Source organism: Podarcis pityusensis (assembly GCF_964106645.2).
Source record: "Podarcis pityusensis genome assembly, chromosome: 4".
NCBI classification, from domain to species: domain Eukaryota; kingdom Metazoa; phylum Chordata; class Lepidosauria; order Squamata; family Lacertidae; genus Podarcis; species Podarcis pityusensis.
Genome location: NC_138027.1, coordinates 56,623,372 through 56,643,747, shown reverse-complemented (window position 1 = coordinate 56,643,747; position 20,376 = coordinate 56,623,372). Strand labels below are relative to the sequence as shown.

General features: G+C 41.1%; 1 protein-coding gene across 1 annotated transcript; it reads left to right on the top strand.

Annotated features, from left to right (window-relative positions):
- Window positions 1-590: 590 nt before the first annotated feature.
- TMPRSS3 (transmembrane serine protease 3) lies at window positions 591-18,858 on the top strand. The gene is made up of 12 exons (XM_081003622.1): window positions 591-1,072; window positions 3,782-3,926; window positions 4,405-4,512; window positions 6,133-6,249; window positions 8,225-8,348; window positions 9,538-9,663; window positions 10,302-10,345; window positions 11,157-11,322; window positions 12,952-13,121; window positions 15,957-16,099; window positions 16,624-16,776; window positions 17,770-18,858. Exons 1-12 carry the CDS (start codon window positions 1,070-1,072, stop codon window positions 17,794-17,796), a joined length of 1,326 nt encoding a protein of 441 aa, XP_080859748.1. The 5' UTR covers window positions 591-1,069; the 3' UTR covers window positions 17,797-18,858.
- The last annotated feature ends 1,518 nt before the right edge of the window (window positions 18,859-20,376 follow it).

Here is a 20,376-nt window from a genome sequence, read left to right as displayed (position 1 = left end):
AGAACCAAAAGATGCCTACCCAAATAATTTCATTTAGGAGGGTCAAATGGAGCACAGTCTCAGATATGTAGTGGACCATGCAAGAGGTTACATATGGGGGAAATGGTTCTTAAGGCACTTAGAGCCACAAGATTTAGGGGTTGAAAGGTACAAATCAGGCCAATTTCTTGAACTGAACCAGGAAACAGGCGGGCAGTCAGCATAGACCATACAAAATCAGAATAATATGCTCTGTACTGCACACCTAGTGCCGGCTAACAACATGACAGCAGCATTTTGCACCAGTTAAAGTTTCCAAAGCCTTTTCAAGAGCACCTGTGTGTTACCGTAACTCAGCTATTGAGGTTATTAAGGCAGGGATGGCCACAACCATCTCTAATGTCTCGAGGAAAGTATACAGTTGGAGTACCAGCCCCAGATGGTGAAAAACACTCAATTTTTTTCCCCCATCATCCGATTATCTAGAAGTATCATCAAAGTACTGAAGTAGCAAGGAGCATCAAGTCTTCAAGTAGCAGAAAACTGTTTTCACTTGTCATGCCATATCTCGAAAATATCTGTTGGTTCAATGCGTATGACAGATTAAATAACTGCCACTGCTATCTTTCCAGTATTCCTGGAAGCACATCTCTTCTCTGTTACCGAAATGTTATTTTATTTAGGGATCATCTTATAAGATGCGCTTTGCTCCACCACAAGCAGGATCCTTTGAATTAATGAAGACAACCTGTCCCAGCCAAATAACCAGTTTCTTCTGTTTTGCCTGAAAAGAAAAGGCAAGCATACATGGTCAGAGATTATTGCCTTATGTTTGCAAATACTTCCACGTTACTGATTACAGTTAATTAAAACGATTGCTGCCTTTTTACCTCCCTGGTCCTTGGAACGATGCCATTCTAGGCTACCTGATACCTTTGGACAGGTTGAATTACACTGACGCCAGTAATAATGTCATCTGCTACAATGAATAAGCTAGCGATTCCGGATGAAAATATCTGCAGAGAGGATGGCAGGCTTTCTAGCTGGCTAAGCTTTATAATGAAAGGAGAAAGCAGTTGGGCTTGCAACAATGGTAAGTGGATCCCTAGCGGAGGGCAAACATTTCTCTCCTCTTTCTCTATCACATCCCATACTTTGAAGAGCTGTTTCTTTTAGAGTTGTTGGTTCTCAAGAACGAGGCAGGAGCGAAGCTGTAATGGGAATTGTAGGGGTGTAAGAACTCATCCATCTCAAGTGCTCATGCACAGGAGCGGTTCCTAGTGACTGTACCGTGTTGGTGCAATCGTTAAACTACATCCTGCGCTCCATGGGTGAGGAGCCAGTAGCCACCCATCAGCCCAGGTCATCATAGCTACTGGTTAGCGATGATGCGAGTTATAGTTAGGGATGGGCAAATATGCCAATTTTGACTTCTCTCAGTTCTCCCTTTCCCCCAATCATTTTGCCAGGTGTCAGAGGATCCAACCCCATCCCACCCAGCAGGTTGCCAGGAATTGATAAGACAAGGGAAGTTCTTACCAATGCTTTTTATTCAATGTTCACAGAGAGAGGCTTAGAATTGCAGTCTCTTGGAGTAATGGTGTTGCTCCGAGTGAAACCCCACCCCCTCCATCGCTCCCACTTCCTCATGAGTCATCGCTACTGGTGCTGAAAAGGGCCTTTTGCCTTAGAGCTCTTTGCTCTCCTACTTTCAAGGCCCACTGTGTTCTAGGAGGGGGAGGTCTGGAATGCTTTCTAAAGACACTGAGTCCAAAAGCTGTTTCTCCCCTCCTCCTCCTCCTCCTCCTCCTCCTCCTCCTCCTCCTCCTCCTCCTCCTTCTCCTCCTCCTCCTCTCCCATTATTTACCAGCTTTTCCCTTCATCAAACCCCTGTTGTAATTCTGAACTGTCTCCTTCTCTGGAAGGGTCAGGCTGGGGGGGGGGGTCTCTACCACTCCTCCTCTGCCCAGTCCCTGGCATCTAACAGTTCTCCACATTGCCACAGCGGTTTGGAAATTCATAAGGATTTTAGGACAATTCATCCTGGAAACTCTTCTCTACAGTTCCAAAAATAGGGGAGGTGATTATAGATAGTCACTGGTAGGGGAAGGGCATTTGAGAGATGCCAAAAGGCACAGGCCACAATGCAACATCTTTTCCTAATGTTCCAACAGGACTATATGAATATACTTAGACGGAGGAGCATATTGGCATTGTGGTGTCAGGTTCTCCCACCCTCCAGCTTACATCCCACCATCAGACTGCTTGTAGAGAGCTTTCTGGGTGCATGACCAGTGTATGCATGAGGCTTCCTGCACATGTTTGAATGAATGGGCTCAGCCCAGGGAAGACTCTGCTACCATAGTGCCTCTCGCCTCCCATTTGCATTCATTTAGCCCAGGGGTAGCCAATGCAGTGCCCTCGAGATGACTCTAGCTCTCATTAGGTCCAGCTAGCATGGCCACTGATCAGGGATGATGAAAACAGCAGTCCATGTACTTCTGGAAGGCACCATATTGGCTAAACTTGATATAGGCCACATAGGCTGAAGTTAGGCCTGTGTGGAGTCACAAAACACATCTGATTCTATGTTGGATCCCTGTGACTGTTCTCTGTTATCAAGACACATTGTCCAGAGCTGCACATGAGACTAAGTTCTACTTGTTGAGCATTTGGTTTGAGTTAAGGCCAGGAAAATCTTAATTAGTAGTGTATGGATATGTGCCGCAGGAAATATCTATGAGCAACAGCTGACAAGGCTATAGTTTGCTCCTGAATCTTTCTGGGGTGGGCTTTCCAGTTTGATGCAAGCTGTGCTTTCTATGTATGCCTCTCATTGGGAATCATTCCAAAGCCTTCCTATGGAAGAGAAAAAACAATCACCACCAAATTAGACCATAAATAGTTGTTACAACGAACACTTCACTCTTCCTTCCACTATAATGTCTACCAGGAATGCCAGGATGAAAGGTTCTTTTGTTGAATTTAAAAGGCTCAGTGAGTCAGATGAGAGGATTCTGTGTGCATTCCTAATTTAAATGGGTTGTTTACAGATGCATTAAGGCACGAGGAAAGATCTTTGGCTTTTAATGGAGTACGGTAATTTGTGTGACTCTTTTTGGGAGTCAAATTAAGGACAGTGTAGCAATAGCGAAAGACAGAGTTGAGCAACACTTAAAGTCCTTGAAGTTCATCGACCAATGTTTTCTAGCCAAGGGCCAAACTTGACTGATGTTCTGAACTCTAAAATCAAGACAGCTGGGATTTGGAAAGATTCTGTAAGATGTTGGCAATGCATCGCATTGTATCTAATAGCATGCACCGCTTTTCATAATCAGTATTTTTATCCCCCATATTACAGATTGTGGGTGGGGGCTAAGGTTGAGTGAGTGTGGCTCACCAAGCATCACCCAGTGAGTTCATTCATGGCAGAGGTGAGATTCTGACCTTGATGATTCATAGTTTAGGGCAAAACTAGACATTAGCTAGATATGTGGCGTGAAGCTATGTATCAAGTTTTTTCTTACTAAATTACAGGCACCAGGAAAGTAGATTGTGTGGAAGTGTGGAGGCTTATCTCTTACTCCTTCCCAGTGTAATTGGAAATTTACTTAATGGTCACATGCAATAAAAGCAAAATGGGTTTTCAATTGACCCTCAGTATTTTCCTGGAGCAGTGTGAGTACTTGCATCAAGAAGAAAAAACTTCAAAAGTCTTCTTTTGGTAATTGACTTGACCTGAATTTGCATTGTCTAACAGTGTGTGTGTTTGTGCTCTCTCTCTCTCTTTCTGTTGGTTAAGGTTGAAGAAATAGATTCCAGTCCTGGATCCGTTGAAATTGTCTCTGTTGTAGAAGATGAACTGCCAGGATCTGAGCTCTGCTTTTTCTACAAAAGATTGTTCTGCCTGCAACAAGCAAAAATAGATCCCGGTGAAAATGAAAATGGTAGGAATGGAAGAAGTTCTGGGATGGAAATTACGGGCCCTTTCTTCCCAAACCTCATTTTAACCCCCCAGATTTAGGGAAATCTTAAATGACTTAGACCAGAGATGGGGAACCTCAGATGTTATTGAGTTCCAGCTTCCATCAGCCCTGGCTAACATGATTAATGGTGGGAGTTGGAATCCAAGAAAACATGCCCAGATCCATATTTATTCTGGAAGGTATGACAGCGGTACGGAAATCTGCCCCCATGTTGCCCTTTTCTGGGTCCAAAAGGACCTGTGTGTCAGTAATCGCACATCAATTGGACACACCTAAAATGGTTGCTGCCTGTATATATAATGCAGGGCATCAGAATATCAAATAGCACATCAAAGAATGAATGCAGCTGATGCTATTTTTATTAAATGTAATTAGTGCAAAACTTAATGTTGTATGTCCTGTTCAGAGGTTGTTGTTTCTTGCTTTTTTATTACTCCAGGAGAGATCTCAACACCTCCGTGCCATGGTTTAATTCCACTTGGGCAGCTTCCACTTATCCTTGCCTTATTACTCACTGTAATCATAGCAGTTGCCATTGGCCTGGGAGGTGAGTACCAAATAACTTATTTATTAGGTTCTCAACTAACCATTCAAGAGTCTGCATTTTTTATGAGTCTCCTGCTGAGAATAGGATGGTGCCAAAGGTTGCCTATTGATTTTAAACACACACACACACACACACACACACACACACACTTTTACTCCTCAGCATGAGATCTATAAAACAGAGCTGGTATTTAATAAAGTCATTGCCATAATCAACAGAATGCATGCTGCCAGAACATATCAGTTAGGACCAACTCACATGATTACTTCCAGTGTACTGAGATTGACTTCTAGCTGCCTGTGCAACATGGTGACTGGGTTCAGACCTGTGGCGCATGTGGAACTCTGGGATGCAGCATTCATGTGGTAAAGGTAAAGGACCCCTGGACAGTTACGTCCAGTCAAAGGCAACTATGGGGTTGCAGCACTCATCTCGCTTTCAGGTTGAGGGAGCCGGCATTTGTCCACAGACAGCTTTCCAGGTCATGCGGCCAGCATGACTAAACTGCTTCTGGCGCAATGAAACACTGTGATAGAAGCCAGAGTGCATGGAAATGCCGTTTACCTTCCTGCCGCAGCAGTACCGATTTATCTACTGGCGTGCTTTCGAACTGCTAGGTTGGCAGGAGCTGGGACAGAGGAACGGGAGCTCACCCCATCGCGGGGATTTGAACCACTGACCTTCCAATTGGCAAGCCCAAGAGGCTCATGTGGTGCATGGAGCTCTGCAGACCAGGCATCAATTCCTTTCTGTTTGCATCATCAGGACAACTGCATGAATGTGATGGCAATTTGAGCCTGGACACTTTTAACATTTCAGACCAGAATCCTCTTGGTCTTGGAAATCAGGTGGTCCAGCACAGCCAATCACGTGCCATTATCTGCTGTTCAACCAAGTCTGAGAAATATGGGCTGGTATTCAAAGCAGAGCCATAGAAATGAATGAGCATGGCTAAGTTTCATCTCATGCCACAAATGATGGAGGTGTCTCCACCATTACTCCTGAGCCCCCCCCCCCCATACATCCCTCACAGCTTGCCCTGGGCCTTCTAAACTAAACTGTCACTCTCAAGTGCAGTGATCAGGTGAGGAAACTGTTCGATCACTAACGTTGATGTAAATTTCAGCTGCCAGTCAGGCTGGCTTCTGTATTTGGGTCAGTATGACAATGCTATCTTGTCTTAGGTAGGGTTGCCATACAGGGTTACGGCATTCAGAAAGAGTGCCCAGGCAGAAATCACTGAAATGTCTGGGGAAACCCGGGCATATGGCAACCCATGTCAGAAGTCAAAATATTGGTGAATTTTCTTTAAAATAGCTCAAAAACTTCACTTTTTAAAGATTTAGCCAAAAAAGGTCAACAACTCTGAGCAAAACTAACAACTTTTGTTTCCGGAATGTTACTTTTGGAAATATGGCAACCCTATCTTAGGTCTGTAATTCACAAATTCCCTTTCAAACCTTCTTTCAGCATGTTTATCTAAAGGAATATATCTTAACCGCTTTGAGGCTTTGCTACAATTAAGTGGTATATAAATTAATAATTATCATAATCATAATATTGCTGCCAAGCCAAGGATATGCCGTATTAACTTGATATGATTTCCTTTCATCCTGTCAGTTTACTTCAACTGCATTGGGGGATTTCGGTGCAGGTCGTCCTTCAGATGTATTGACCAAACAGCAAGATGTGATGGAGTCTTCAACTGTAGAGATGGAGAGGATGAGTATAGATGTGGTAACTTTGATTTGATTCTGGATTACACATGCTACTTCCCCTCAAAACTTAGTTTTGATATTTTTTGTTAAAAACCAAATCCAAGCTCTGTTTGAAACATTCCATTCAATATTCCCAAACAAAACATGGTTGACCATTGTTTGCTGCATTCTTTTTGCATGAACAGAAGTTACTATTGTTACCTTTCAATATGGCAGGACACTGAGGGCAATTTCTAGGTCAAGAGCGCTCATGATCACATGTAGAGAAACAGAAATTATGCGGAATGGCAGAATGGCTGTGCCACAAATAAATGTGTTATTCCTTGGGTAGGGATGGATGAATCTGACAATTTTTGTTTCTCTTACTTTTCTCATTTTTTTCCAATCTTAAATCCAGTTCTCCACACTTCCACAGCAATTTGCAGATTTTTAAAAAATAATCATTGAAATTTGTCAGCATTTCAGTGCACATTTCTCCTAATACATTTTTGTATGTAGTTTCCCCTATTATAATGTATTTTTGCATGTTATTTTCACTAATGCATTTTTATATGCAGTTTTCCATAATATAGGCAGTTGTATACACATCATTTGGAGAACAGCATTGCAAAATTGGGAGAGGTGCAAATTTAGAGGAATGGCTGTGTTTTGGTTCACGTATTGGTTCAAGAAGTGCGAGTTATGTATTTTCTCATTAAAAATCACAGGGGGGTGGACTTGATGAACTTTGGGGTCCTTTCCAACTTTACAAGTCTATGGTTGTATGATATGATTCTATGAAAAAGTAAAGAAAATTGAATTTATCTCCCATCTCTATCTTTGGGCTTCTCCAGATTATTGAGCACACAAAGATTTGCTCGCACAAAGATTACGCAGAAGTCATATGATGACTGTGCTTTATTGAACATTCATGCTGAATTGCTTGAGGGGAAGTTATACTACAATAAGCATCCATCCAGATTTCCTTGCGGTTAAATCGTTTCCTTTCAACCAGTCATTTATCCCAAACTTTTTAGTGTGGCTCCTTATCAGTTTCCCAGCCACAAAAGTCCTTTGTGCTTTTTAAAAAAATCAGATTTGTTTTGACAGTGAACTTAAATCCATTTTAATGACACAGACTTATACCCCAGTATGTGATTGAATCCCATCGAAAAATTCTGGAGGCAACCTTTAAGGCACCACAATACGGTACATTTTTTTTTTGGCTGCGAGAGGCTGACATAGCTACCTCTCTAGAACAATGTTTCCCAAACTTACCATAATTGCATAAGCTTTTGAGAGTTTAGTCTTACAACTGTATCCATTCTCAGGTGAAGATACTTTGAGAGTAGTTTTAATAGTATTGTTTTTTGTAAACTAGAGCAAATTCTGCTGTTTACCCTTCAAAAACTCTTTGCCTGCTCCTGAGGGCACATGTACCATATTTTGGAAAGCACTGCTCTAAAAGATTACCAAGTGCAGAGTATGAGCAGAGCATGCGTGCCAACTTGAATAAATATTGGGAGAGCCAGGTAAGGCCTGTCCCCCATAATCGATCACATGATGTGGCGTGCACATACCATTTAAATGGCAATTTTGGGGTGTGTGTGAAGGGACTTTGACCCCTAGAATTTGGCTTCTATGGAACAGAGTATGGGGGGGGGGAGATCTCAACCTTCATGGGTTTTCAATATAGCATTTTTTTATTTTACATTCATAACCTATTTTGTTATAAAGCCCTGTTTAGGGAAGTTTTTAATGACTGATGTTTTAATGTATGTTTAATCTCCTGTTGGAAGCCACCCAGAGTGGCTGGGGAAACCCAGCCAGATGGGTGGAGTATAAGTAATAAATAATAATAATAATAATACCTTTATTGCATGAAATAGGAACAAATGCACAAAAACCAATGCCAAAATTCATCGGATCTCGAGAGATACAGTACATTAGTACACTGATTCAGTCACAGCATTTGCTTATTAGCTATTTACGGCCTTTCTCTCTGTATCTCACAGTCAGACTGAGTGGCAAGAAGGCTGTGTTGCAAGTGTTTGCTTACGGAGCCTGGAGGACTGTGTGTTCAGAAAACTGGCAAGAAACCTATGGAAGAGTTACATGTAAATACTTAGGTATCTCAAGGTACTGCATAGGAAATGAACATGGAAATGAAGGATTTGTATGTCAAACTGTTGCTTGCTTTAAAAGGGAAGTCCCTCTCATTACACCTGGCTTTCTGAAATACAACCCAGGTGCTAAAAACCAAGGTGGTTTCTGCAGCAAAGTGCTGATTATTTTTGCAGAAAGTGCATATTTACCACAAAACACTATTAATCAGTAAAGCCCCTGGAAATATAACTTTGTGTTATGTGATTAGCATACAAATGTTGTAAACAAACAAACAAATTGGATTAACAGTACTTCGCCAAGAAACTGACTGGGGCTTTTTGTTGCTGTCTCTGTGTCACCTGCTTTTGACACAGGATGGCACAGGAGACTTATTGCGACTCTATGTTTCATTTACAAATGTAAAGGTAGAGTCAAAGGGGAGGCAAGTAGCAAACAGCCCTAAAACCAGCAGGCCTGCTACCCTATGTCAGTTCCACATTTCCAACACAAGGGGCCTTCAGCCAACTTTGAGCTCGCTCTCTGAATCCATCCCTTCAGATAGTGCAAACTATTTTTTCATTCACGCACACAAACACCCCGGCTGGAGGGTGGTAAGCAACAAAGCAGAGATGGGCAACCTGCAGTTCTCCAGATATTGTTGGACTCTAGTTAGCATGGTGAATGGTCAGAGATGATGGGTGCTATAGTCCAATAATATCTGGAGGGCAACATGTTGTTCACTCCTGGTTGACTGATATCTCATTCAGATACAGAGATCCCCAATTATCTCCAAAACATTAACTCCCTCTTGAGGAAATGCCAAACTCTAATTCTGGGCTATACTCAAGCAATATGAGCAAGAAGGTTGACCTCAGGTTGGCATGTTCTGACGACAGTCAGCGGCTGGATAGGATACCACCAGGGAACCACGTGTATGTTGCTTTGGGTTCCATGATGAGAGAAAGGCAGGATATAAATGTGAATGGATAAGTAAAACAACAGCAGGATGATCCATCAGAAGCCGCAGTGGGATTTTAGTGTGTGTTCATTGATTATCCATGAGTTTAATACAGGGTTTCCTTAAAACTATTTGCAATATTTCCATAAAAAACTTTATAGCAAGCCACCTAACATTTGCAAGCCAGGTAGGCTAGCCATGTGATAGAAGAAGTAAATGTTCAGAATGTTGCTGAATTTTCAAGGCAATTCCTGTTATTTACAGCTTTGTGAGTTCGAGGGCCTACCCAGTGACCGCTATTGAAGAAGCATTTCAGAGGCATTTTGTTGCTGCAGATCATTGGTTGTCAGCTGATCAGCTGACATCTCCACAGAACACCACGTCCTTGCGGTATGTCTCAGATGCTAAATTACAGAAAGATACGTACATGTATTTTAAAATATAAACTCTTCCAACCCAGTCCTGCTGGTAGGGCTGGACTGCAGTACACACCATCTTATACCCTTAGACCCATGCAGTACACACCATCTTATACCCTTAGACCCATGGCAGAGCCTTTTCAGTGGTGATTCCCCAGTGGTGAAATGCCCTCCCTTTTGAGGTGCAGCTGTCTCTGTAATTATTCAGGAAGTATTGGAAAACATCCGTGTTTACCCAGGCATTTGGTGGCTGAAGAATACTGTTCCCCTCAAAACCATTGCCTCATAGCAATACAAAGGAAGGGTGCTTTGTTTATTTATTTAATTCTGTTTACAAATCGCTTCTTATAAAATAAATCAAAGCAATTTCATATCTTTAAATATCAGCAAAAGATACCACCAATGATACTATGTCATATATGAAAACATTTAGAACAGTTTAAATAAAAATGAAAAGGCAACAGAAGCTGGAAGAATACTTTTAAGAAGGGGCTCCTTTTTTCTTTCTTTTAGACTTAACACATTGAACCTCAATTTAATTTGATGGATGAAGTGGAAAGAGAGGTAGCAAGCATTCAGGTCTATCACTTTGTCTTCTTTTCATTTCAGAGAAGAGTGTGCCTCAGGCTATGTGATCATCTTAAAATGTTTGGGTAAGCGCTTTGAAAAACAGCAGAATGTAACATCAGTTTCACAACAAGAATTGTGGGAGAATGTGCAAGCTAAAAGTTCGTTTGTGCAAGTTGAAATATGCAAGTTGAGAGCATGGTAGTGGCTCTAATTCATTTCCAGGGGTCAAATCACGTACAGGAGACCTTTCAGTGGGTGAAATTTGACAGCAATTCTCAGAAATATCTCCTTTCTGTAAATAAAAATTTAGCAACTAGGAGAGAAAACTTATACAAGCGAGAACAGGCAGATGAGTTAGAGAAAAAGAGAGAGTGATTTGGGAACACCCCCAAAGTAAGACAATGTATTTCTCATGAATATTCTTATGTGTCTCTCTAAGCATGACTTAGATTCAAGAACACAGAGACATAGCTAGGAGTTAGCGAGAACAGACCCTGCTAGAGGCTCAGGCCTGGGTTTGTTTATTTTTTATCACAAAAAATCACCTATTGGACTATAGAGTGTATGAAGTATTTGTGTGTAGTAATGCACCAACACTGTCACAGTGAGATCAAACACAGGAGAAGTTTCCCATCCTCCTCACACTGCAGCACAAAGGTGTGTGAACTTTTTGCCCTTCCTCCTCACCTCATCCTCACTCCAGACACTTCAAGTACTTGTGTAAAATATAGTACTTTCTAACGTGGCTGTTGTGCTAAAGGGCCTTTTCCCCAGGAGGAGCACTAATACAGCTCCTTGCACAAGGGACCCTAGGTACATCTCTGTATGTACAGCTCGTCCAGATAAGGATTCCTCACTAGTGATTCCAGTGATGCTACTTTCCCTTTTCTACAGCGTGTGGCGCTCGGTCCAGGTATGCCCCCCGTATAGTGGGAGGAAATGCGTCGATGCCCCAGCAATGGCCATGGCAAGCCAGCCTTCAGTTCCAAGGATATCATTTGTGTGGTGGATCTATCATCACCCCTTGGTGGATTGTAACAGCAGCCCACTGTGTTTATGAGTAAGTGCCTTGTCTCGTTTGCCATGTTTTTGCGCAGCAGACACCAATTGCGTGGGTTGTTCCCAACCAGTTGTTGACTCCAATCCTAGCTGGGCCACAGTTGTGAAGTAAGTGTCCTGCCCACATAGTGGCCAGGTTTTTAAATGACGCAGCAGTGCCAGGGAGCGAAGCCGTAGTAACGTTTCTCACATGTGGCAGCTAGACTGGTGACTGGGAGTGGCCACTGAGACCATATAACACTGGTCCTGAAAGACCTACATTGGCTCCCAGTACGTTTCTGAGCACAATTCAAAGTGTTGGTGCTGACCTTTAATGCCCTAAATGGCCTTGGCCCAGTATACCTGAAGGAGTGTCTCTACCCCCATTGTTCTGCCTGGACACTGAGGTCTAGCGCTGAGGGCCTTCTCGCAGTTCCCTCACTGTGAGATGTGAGGTTACAGGGAATCAGGCAGAGGGCCTTTTTGGTGATGGCGCCTGCCCTGTGGAACGCCCTCCTGTCAGATGTCAAGGAAATAAACAACTATCTGGCTTTTAGAAGACATCTGAAGGCAGCTCTGTTTCGGGAAGTTTTTAATGTTTGATGTTTTATTGTGCTTTTAATGTTCAGTTGGGAGCTGCCCAGAGTGTCTGGGGAAACCCAAACAGATGGGTGGGGTATAAATAATTTATTATTATTATTATTATTAGTCACTATTGAGATGTGTAAAGGGCACAATACTATGCTAGGGAAAAGAAGGGCAATTTCTTGACACAGGAAGGTCATGAAAAATCAGTTTTAGCTTCTGCAATAAGAGATGTGGTTAAATATGAACAGGTACAGATGTTAGGGCCTGGGGAGAATTTAATTTCAGTTCACATTTTCATGACGTTTTTTACAGCAAGGTTCACAAATTGCTGCAGAAATGTGGAGAACTGAATTCAAGATTGGAAAAATGAGAAACTGAGAGAACTGAAATGGTCAGATCCTTCCATCCTAGTAATGGTACACACTGAGGAACACCTTTAAAAAGACAAAAAAAAAAAAAAAAAAAAAGCACTATCAGTGAAGGAGCAGGGTGTTGTGATAGAATAGCCAAGAACAGGAGCATTGCTGGATTGCAACAACAAATTCCTCAGGAAGCAGACTGTAGAGGATTACAGATGATTTAATGTAGCATTGACCAAATTAATGTCAATAGGTGGAGGGATGCATCATCAGAAGGAAAAAAATGAAATCAGCAGGGTACTACTACTACTGTACGACTACTACTACTATTTTATACCCTGCCTTTTCCCCTGACATGGACTCAAGGCATCTTACAGATAAAAATAAGAATAAATGTTTTACTGGCAAGCTGGGCATTAGAAACTGATTTATCAAATATTTGATACTAATAAGCATTGGTTTCAGATCTGAAATTAATCATGGCTGAGCACTGATGAGTATATAAAAAAATCCTAACAAGCTGCTATAATTAAACACGATTTCTAGAAATGTGAATCTTAGTGTAATTCTGTCATTGCTGGAAATGACTTCTTGTGCCAGAATGGATTTAACACTGAGGCCAAAAATGTGTCACACAGGTTTGGCAAATGATTTTAAATGTTGGAAGCCACTAACCCTTTCTTTTTCTAATGTCTTTGTTTCAGTTTGTACTTCCCAAGAGCTTGGAGTGTGTATGCGGGCTTTGTAATACTGGAAGAAGGCCCTGCTAATCCATATTTAGTGGACAAAATTATATACCATAAAAATTATAAACCCAAAACAATGAAGAATGATATAGCATTGATTAGGCTGGCCAAACCACTTGCACTAAATGGTAATTTTCCATCTGTTGCTATTTCTTTCTCTTTCCCCTCTTGTTCCACATTTAAACTTAGAATTGATTACTGCTGTCACTAAAAATATAATATTAATATGTGGTAATTGAATCAAGAACCACCAGTCCCACAATGATGCCTAATGGAGATAACAATGATTTCTGATTTTAATTTTTATGTGTCTTTTATTATGTTTGTATAGTTGTAAACTGCATCATTTTTAAAAAAATTGCTGTGTACATTTTTTTTAATGAATAAGTAAATGATCCGGCAATATGAGCAATTCCACAGAGCAACCTGATTTACTCATTTTCTTGGCATGTCAGCAACACTCTAAAATACACACCCAGGTTTCTTGGAGCGTGAATCCTCTTGCTCTCAGAATAACAAAGACTTCAGGATCTGTGCTGATTGTGAAGTCATCCTTCCATTCGTATGAAGGAATGTGGAACCCTTGCAAGTTAAAAAAAAGCACTCTGCATGTAGATAGTGAGGACTGTAAGCATAAAGAATGCATCTGGTTACCTCAATGAAGAGTGACCAGTTGGTGGTCCATGGACCTTAGCAGTTTTATCATACCCACAGGGGTGTCCTCAAAAGGCTGCCCATAATTTTGTTTATAAGGGAAATAAATTGTGTAAACAATGTCATGTCTAGTTTGGTCCTAAGTACCAACAGAGTTAAGAGAGAGGCCCTGTAAGAACAATCCAGCTGGACCAGACTAAAGGTCCATCAAGGCTAATATTCTGCTACCCACAGCAGCCTCTGGGAAGCCCGTAAATACAGCATGAAGGCCATAACCCTCTTCTGCTGGTGTTTCCCCACAACTGGTATTCAGAGATATGTTGCGGCTTAACTTGCCACATGCAAAGTATGTGCTCTGCATTGAGCTACAGCTCTTTCCCCCAAATTTGTATTTGCAATCACTGGTAATTCATCCATGTACTTGGGAGTCCCTTTCATGAGGATGGCCTGAACGTCTGAAAGAATACTGGAATGGAGAGTGCTTATTTTGACCCATGGGTTTGTTTCCACAAATAGAAAAAACCACAGTATATTTATTTAAAATGCTGAGGAATATATTCCTTGATCTGGCATAAGCTAATGCACCACAAACAGACCCATTATTTATATAATGAGGTAGAGTGAATAACCCAAAATGGGGGGGGGGGGGGAGCAAGCTTGAATGCACACATTTCCAGTTTTTATCTGAGGTACATTTTCATGGAAATGGAGAACTACAATGCTAGTCTATATGCTCTATCACCCCTCAAGTCTATACAGTAGCAAATTAACTGGATGGTTAGTTCAGATCAATACATGAAACTTCCTCTCTCCCACTCCTTGTTGCCTCTTTAGAGTTGCTTGTTGGCCACAATGAATCTTCTGAACAGTCATCAGTTCAGGCTTTGGCTGAATGTCAAAGGCTTGACCTCCATAAGTGCAATACATTACAGATGATGGGAGTCAAGGCACATTACGCAATTCTACTGCTGAAGGCATGTCAGGCTGAGCACACACTATATCTTTAAAGCACATACAAAGCATATTTCCCCCCTCAATGAATTCTGGGTACTATAATTCATTAAGGGTTGCTGGGAATTGATAGCCTGTGTGGGCTAAACTACGAGGTCCAAAATCCTTTGAGGAAGAGAATGTGCTTTAGATGTGCTTTAAAGGTGTAGTGTGTATTCAGACTTTGTCTGGACCTGACACTGCCTATATTGGAGGCCACTTGGAGACCATATTGAAGTTGCTCTGAAATCTCTGAAGGAAAACTGAGATATATAAACATGCTCACATGACTATCAAAAATATGTATTATGAAACTGCTAGTTTGGAGAGCAGGTATTTCTTTTTACACAGGTAATATAGAGCCAATTTGTCTTCCTAATTTTGGAGAACATTTTCCAGAGGGGAAAATGTGTTGGATATCAGGATGGGGAGCTGCAGAAGAAGGAGGCGAGTATTTTAGCATTTGAATCTAACAATGTATTTTTTGACAACTGAAAATTTGCTATGTGTGAACAATGAATTCAAGAGATACACTTAATAAATACTTTCCCATAAGCAGAAAAATTCCAGTCTGACCAAAATATGGAAATGGAGGTACTAACAGATGTGAAGTAAAGTGTCATGTACAGAGACTTCTCTTCTTCAGATTCATCAGCTAGGGGTGAGAAGGAGCCCCAGGTCTCCATGAGACACAGTGGTTGATATCCAATAATAGTCAGAATAATGGGTCTACTCTGAATTGGACTAAAATTGGATATTATCCAATAATATTGGCTTGATTGCTTTCAGTGAGACTTAAGCCCAGCTAAGATCTCCACAAATTCTTAAAGAATTTATGGGTAGATTTGGGAATTCCTTCTTAATATTAAAAAATATGTATAGGATTGAACAAATGTTTCAACTACAGTGGAATCTTGGTTTTCGAACGGAATCCGTTCTTGAAGACCGTTCAACTTCCGAAATATTCAAAAACCGAAAACTCAATATGGAAGCCTCAATACAATAGGGAAACTCAAAATGGAAGCCTCGTGGCATGTTCGGCTTTTGAAAAGCATTTGAAAACCGAAGCAGTTACTTCTGAGCTTTTGGTGTTCGAAAGCCGAAACGTTCAACTTCCGAGACGCTAGAAAACCGAGGTTCCACTGTATTTCTAAAGAAAACTAAATGTAGCGTTGGTTGTCTGGCATTAATAAAATATATGAAATTATAGGAAAGTTTTTTGTTTTTTATGAATTTAAAAAGTAATAGCTAATTACTTTTTAAGATGCCATATCTTCGCTATCCCTGAAATGGAGAATTTAACTTCTGTCTTGGAACAGGTGATACATCAGAGATTCTGAATTATGCTGGTGTCCCTTTGATTTCTAACAAAGTGTGCAACCACAGAGAGGTCTATGGGGGAATCGTGGCTTCATCAATGCTCTGCGCAGGTTATTTACAAGGAGGCATAGACACATGTCAGGTAGGGGCATTTCTTAAAGGTGACTGTCTTAACTGAACAATCTGGTGGTGGTGAAGATACTACCAATATCCCAAGATGTAAAGGGCCTTAGAGGAAAAAGCAGCACTTTAAATCGGGCCCAGGAGCAGACTGGGAGCCAATGAAGATAACGAAGTACTGGCACAATATGTTTATTAGAAAAACTGGAATGAGGAAGGGAGTAGCTTGCTTGTGGGTATCATACAATGAAGGGCAGGTTAAAAATCTTTTCATGCATTCAATAAAATATAATCCATTTGAGGGAGTCAATGAGAAGGAGAGATGGGCATTCATTTGTACTTGCTGAGTGATTTAAATAAAATCCTAAACTTAAATCCAGGTACACTGGTTTGCCGAATGACAACCCTCAAAGCAAGTCAAGACATTTGCAGCCTATTAATTGGTTTTTGAATGACTAACTTCTGCTAGCTTAAACATTATTAGCAGCTCTACCTACTCTTTCTTTTTGAGAGCCAGACAAAAGCTTGTTTTCCTGTCTCTTTCAGGGAGACAGTGGGGGACCATTGGTATGTGAAGATCGGAATACTTGGAAGCTGGTAGGAACAACCAGCTTTGGGGTGGGCTGTGCGGAAGAAAATAAACCAGGGGTCTACAGTCGCATCACCTCATTTCTGGATTGGATACATGAACAAATGGAGGTTTACTTTCCAATAGTTTCTTCTCCCCAGCCTAACCTTAATAGTGGGGTCAAGGGGCTGTTATGCTTCTACCTTATCAATGGTTTCCTTAATTGCAACTTCTTCCCCCTGTTCCATACAAGTGAATGGAGCAAGGGGAGGCGATTTTCACTCCTTTCATGTATTATGTTGGTTGTAGGAGCAATTGTTAAAATTCACTGTTTATTAAGGGGGGGGTGGGATCCTGGACCCTCAGTCCTAAACTGGGGGTGGGGTGGGGCGGGGCAGGGTGGTTAAGTATGGGAAATATACAGAGATTTGGGGCAGCCCAGGAGACTTGAGCACCAACCCTGATAGGAGTGATAGCTTGGTCACACCCTAAGTTTCTTCTGTTTGCCCATAGATAAGATAGAAAACTGGGTAAGAGTTGCAGGGCTGTGTTTAAGCAATTCCTGCTGGGTTTTGCATAGCAACCCTTTCTGAAGCAGGAACACAGACTGCACAGAGAACAGCAGGTATTACTTAATGCTCTTTTAACTGTGACATTTCACATGGTGAGGGAGTGCAGAGTAGTATATTTTGAAGTGCTTGGAGGCTATGAAACAGACTGGTATTGCAGTGAAGGAAGCAGAAGAATAGTCTGTCCAATTAAAAAGCAGCATTCCTTTATGGTAAAATAAAATAAAATAAAACCATATCGGAATCACATGTCTAGGACATTATTAACATTTGTCAGTCACCATCTGTGAATGAGAATACAAGTTCGATTAGTAAGAACTATTTGCCCATTTCCAGCTCCCATCCTATCCTAAATACTGACTTTAAAAAACTACCATAACATAGTGAGTATATGGCTAAAAGGGCACAGAATAGGCGTCAATTATTATATGTCTTATTTTTCTGCTGTGATTTTGTGTGGATTTTGAAGTAAATTTCATAGCTAAATGCTTTTTTTCTTCCTGAGAAGCAATACTATTGATGTCTCAAATAGTGCCTGCTCATTTGTATTTGTAGAGAGAAGAATGGAAGAGAGGAGGTTAGATCATTACCACATAAACTCTTCAAAATGTTTGTTTGGGACAGAGAGGACAATCAACTTTCATCCTGCACAGTTTTTGCACTTCCTAACAGAAGAACTGCTACAACTATCTTTTGTACTCATGCCTTTAAAACGCACTATGTCACAATGAAGAATATTCATGTATTTTGATGCTGTCACCCGGTTTTCAGGTGTAAGCATGCCTGCATGCCAAGAATCCTTCTCTCCTAACCCACCTATTCCTGGTGAACTGAGATGGAAAGGAAGGTTCCAGATCAATAGGCCAGCGAAGTGAAAAGTATGGACAGGTTTACTGGGTTTGCTGCCTGCCTGAAAAAGAAGATACAACCAGGGCAGGAAGGAGGTGCCCATCTCTCACTTGATGGTAGAAATAGTGTACGATGTTGGTTGGGTGCATTGGCACTAAAATACTGATGGATTTTCTTTTGACATTTTTAAATAATAATAATAATCACAAACTGATGTGGAAATGTGAAGAACTGAATTTAAGAAAGAAAGAAGAAGAGAAACATAGAAAAAAACAAAACTGGCTGTTTTACCCATCCTTTTTTGAGCAGCTAAAGAGTTCTGATTTTTGGCACCTAAGCAATAGCTGAATGCAACTAGAGTGGGGCAGTGTTTGCCATCAACAAGAACACAAACAAAATCACATTGTCAGCTAGTGCTTGCTCCTTAAATTTTGTTGCATTTCCTGTCTCAAAAATTACAACTGCACTGCTATTTCCCTCCTACATATGTTTAAGAACGCCAGGCTCAAGTCTTTCCTTTCCACATACTGCTCAGCAGATTGGTTCACTGTAAAACTAGGTGGGTGGAAAGGAACAAGGAACGTGATTTACTTTGAAAAGCCCTCCCCGCTTTTCTTTGAATCCAGCCTAAGAAATTCTGTGAATCAATGCTCTTGATCTTTAACACAGTTATTCTGAGATTTCTAAATTACATATGGTGCCTTGTCGATGCAAAGGCACATTGTAAATAAGCAGATGTGTAATCATCTGATGGTGCTTGATTTATAGCCTTAGATGGCAAAACACTAGTCAACACTAGGCATGTTGTAAATAAATGAATAAATAAATGCAAACCTATCAGTCTGATGGTGCTTGATTTATAATATTGGAGGGTAATTTTAAAAAACAACAACTACAGGAGCTCTGTCATTTGTTTCTGGGCATTCCATTATGAATGAACATCTTCCTTTGAACTGGCCATTTTGTGCAACCCAAAAATTATCGAACAAGTAGTGATCTAGGTTCACAGAGTGTACCCAGGAGAGGAGCCACACCACACAGTTACCACAGAAAGTCTTTAGGCAATGAAGTAAGCAAGCAAGCAAGCAAGCAAGCAACCTCAATGCATACATACATACACACACACACACACATACATACATACATACATACATACCCAGCCTGAAGCATCAAGGCAGGCTGTGATATGTTTAAGGCTGGAATATGAAAATTCATTCTAAAAATATAGCTTACAAATGGCACATTTTTTAATAGTGGGAGAATTGCACATTTATGGGAGAATCCTTACAGAAGCAGCACATGAGAGAAATGAGTGTGGCATGCCCCAGAATGTATGCACTATTCTTTAACTTATGTATAGTTAGATTGTAAAGCGAATCTACACTGGTTGGTTGTAAATGTGTTATAGAAATATGACACCAGAGGGCGCTGTAGAGCAGGGAGCTTTCGACAATGGAAAACTGCACTGAGAGTTATATAACATTAGTTAATAACATGTTTACGATCAATGTTGATCCAGCCCCAGTGTATCGTCTCAGTATTTATAACAAATTATAAATAAACTAGCATATTTCTCTTTGTTAAGTGGTGTGCGAAATGGTGGATTGATTTCCACACCTATATCCTTAGTGAATAATACTGGTGTCCTTCTTTATGGCTATACCCAGATAACTTGTTTGTTGCAGGGAGACTAGACAGCATTGTCACAGAGGTACAATTTTCAATGTGGTTTAAGAATCCCTCTTCCCAGTTCTGTGGGAATTGTAGTTCTGTGAAGGAAATAGGGGTCTCCCAACAATTCTCGGCACCCTTAATGAACTACACTTCCCATCTTTCTTTGGAGAAGCCATGGCTATTCAAAGTCATATGATGTTGCTTTAAATATATGATTGGGCCACTGTGTCTCAGGCTAACTTACCGTACAGGAGAGAACCATGTTACCTTGAGCTTCTTGGAGGAAATATACATATAGATTAACAGCTTCAGAGCCAAAAACCACCATGTAAAGCACATATATTGCCACATGATTGCATTATAGCCACAGGACGGTTAAGTCCAGTCAAAGGTGACTATGGGGTTGCGGCATTCCTCTCACTTTCGGGCCAAGGGAGCCAGCGTTTGTCCACAGACAGCTTTCCGGGTCATGCAGCCAGCATGACTAAACCGCTTCTGGCGCAATGGAACACTGTGACAGCAGCCACAGGAAGCATTTAGAAAGGGAAGAAACCACTTAAGCTAGGCATAAATTTCACAAGCAGTAACACATTAAAGGCTTCTGGTACAAGCCGTTGGGCTTGTTAACTATTTCACACC